At 40.0% G+C, this 2,965-nt stretch overlaps 1 gene segment (V, D, J or C); it reads left to right on the top strand.

Moving 5' to 3' along the window:
* Nucleotides 1-1,723: 1,723 nt before the first annotated feature.
* Nucleotides 1,724-2,258, top strand: LOC118238726. The segment is given in 2 exon segments: nt 1,724-1,769; nt 1,888-2,258. Coding segments are annotated over 2 exon segments (417 nt in total).
* The last annotated feature ends 707 nt before the right edge of the window (nt 2,259-2,965 follow it).

Here is a 2,965-nt window from a genome sequence, read left to right as displayed (position 1 = left end):
CTTGAGAAGAATTCATCTCCAATCCTAGATGACAAAAACCTTGGCATATAACTGGGATGATTGTAGATTTTTAGGGAATTGCCAAGTTCATCCTCTAGCATGGACAAAGAGTTGAATGACTGCAAAAACAGACCAAGCTGTGGAGAAGGGAACAGTGACAGTGTTGTACAGTCAGGATTAGTGAAAACTGAAGGTCTGCTAAATAGATTCTGGCTTGGGTATTTTACAAGGTCCTTGAGAATCCTATTTTCCCTGTTGTTTCCACGTTGATTCCCACACCTGTGCCTTATAGATGCTTCCTCTTGCAGAAATTTCGAGGATGAAGAAGTCACAGACTCAGGAAGCCTGGTTTGACTCTCCTTGTCTACCCATGTTCCTTTAACCCTGCTTCAGTTCCTTCTCTGGAAGAAACAGTTTCATTCCTGAGTCCTTCTGCAGTACATGGTCATGCCCATTAGGGGGCAGTAATGAGCTGATCTTGAGAGGACATTGCTTTTGGCAAGACCAAGTCATTCAGAAATCACTACTTCTTCCTTAACATATTTGCACATGTGGTGATACCACTGAGGAGTATTACTCAAGAGCTTCTACTACTCTGCAGCCTACTTACTGATCCTTTGTCCAATTGGCCACATGAGTAGTAAACTCATAACTGTTTTATACTTCCTCTTTTATCTCAATGAAGTCATTGCCCAGCAAGTAGTTTTACTAACAAAACAATATTTTGATTTCATGAACTGTACCTATTTAGTATATAATAATGACACAGAAACTAAACATTATCAAGTTCAATAGCTAAGTGTCAGCATATGCAATTTTATATCTTCTTCTGTATTACTACATTCTTTGAACACTACAATTTTTCAACTATTAGATATGGGAATCCATTAGAGTATAAGTTTGAGATTTCAGCAGCTGCATTTTCACTGCATCGCTACACTTAGTATGTGGACAGCAGATGGTAGATAATCTCTGTATTGACAGTGTGGACATAGGTGCTAATGTCTGGGCATATGAGGAACCCAAGTGGTCATCTGATCCCCTAGTTCAGAAAATAATGGTTATGCTGTGTCTGGAATGGCTGAAGGAATGAAAAACACTTTTGCTGTAGGAACAGCAGGCATTTTTAACTGCTAAAACAAATTCTTACCTTCAATCTACTAACAAATTCTTTTGTGGAAATGCCCACCATTACATCCACTGGTCTTGTAGAGTAAAAAAAAAAAGTGCCTCTCAAACCAGTCATTGAACCTATATACAAATGTAAAGTGGATTTCCACAACCTCAACTGAAATATACAAAATTTTATTAATGGACAATTCATATGCCACTCAGAGTCCAGACAGGGCAATGTGACTTCCCATATGGTCTCACTACTGACAGGAGGGTGACCCAGCACTCAAACATCAAATGGAGGGAAAGAGTTGCATTGGGGAGTGCTATGGCTAATTACTTGCCTATTTTCCCCCGTTTCTGATGTTTTCCCTTTGTTTCCCAGTATTTCTGTCCTGCCACTTGGTGGAACCCACATCCTCCTTATATATAGCCTTTCCACTTCTCAGTCAAACTCAGTGTGAAGTAAAAGGAGGAGCCTGTCCTCCCCAGGAAGAGGGGTATTTGCATGGAGCCAGCCTGTACTTAGAAACCTGCCAACAGATAAGAAGGGGTGCCCAGCTACAGTCAGTTGACTGGACTCAGTAAGCAGATTCTGGGTGCCTTCACCATGAGTTGGACCCCACTGTTGCTCATCTTCCTCCATCACTTAATGGGTAAGTGGATTTAAGGAAAGTTACTCTAAATAAGTAATTTGGGATGTATAGACCATATTCTACCTGGTGAATAAGATTTGCTTGTCTTCACTGACTTTTATTATCTTTTTTGTTTAAGGATCATGTGCCCAGTTTGTGCTTACTCAGCCAAAGTCTGTGTCAGAGTCTCTAGGGAGAACAGTCACCATCTCCTGCAAATGCAGCAGTGGCAACATTGGGAGCTACTATGTGCACTGGTACCAGCAGCAATTTGGAAGCTCGCCCAAAGCTGTGATCTATGAAAACAATAAAAGACCATCTGGGGTTCCTGATAGGTTCTCTGGCTCCATTGACAGCTCCTCCAACTCAGCTTCACTGACCATCACTAATCTGCAGATTGAAGATGAGGCTGACTACTTCTGTCAGTCTTATGATAGTAACAGTCTGCACAGTGATGAAAATCATGGGGAAGTAAGACCAAAACACTGCAGAGAACCAGCTGTGAAATAATTTCAAAAAAGGACTACTGCTCTTTTATGTCTCCTTTTAAAGTCCTGATACTTTCCTCTATAATTTCTTCCTAGTTCCTTGCAAGATTCCACTTTCTCCTCCCACATAGGGATGGCTGGCCTCTTTGTTAATTTACATCCAATCCATGGAGTAGATATTGTTGAAAACAGGAATTATGGGACTTAAACACTACAGATTGTTTTCAGAGACTTCTTTACATGTGTGATATGCTATCATCATCTTTAACCATGAGTCACTTTTATATTTTCATGTTTCCCTCCTTTATGACATCACTAACTCTCTGTGTGTCTGTAATATTGGAAGGGCTACACATGGGTGAAAACACTGCTTCACAAAGTTATTCTAATCTATTAAGGAGTCCCCTGCTTTTGACTCTCATGTCATTAATATATAAGTATGAGGTTTATCTCCCCCAGTTTCTTCCTTCAATTACTGAAAAAACAGGAGTACTGAATTAAAGTGTCTCTTCTGAGGAGAGTGGTCATATTCTAATGAGGACAAAGTCTTCATTACTAAATCCTGTAAAATACCCTACCAAAGTCTATAATGTAATGATACAGGAAGACCTAGTGTACATATCAATGTGAAAACCTGCATACAGTGGATATGCAACCATAGAGCTCTTCCATTGCATGAACTAACCTTTATCTGTAAAGCTCTGAATAGCATGACATTGGAATAATGAA

The sequence above is a fragment of the Cricetulus griseus genome, chromosome 4, assembly GCF_003668045.3.
Source record: "Cricetulus griseus strain 17A/GY chromosome 4, alternate assembly CriGri-PICRH-1.0, whole genome shotgun sequence".
Classification (NCBI taxonomy): Eukaryota; Metazoa; Chordata; class Mammalia; order Rodentia; family Cricetidae; genus Cricetulus; species Cricetulus griseus.
The sequence above is the reverse complement of the archived record's forward strand: the minus strand, read 5'-3'. Positions and strand labels throughout refer to the sequence as shown.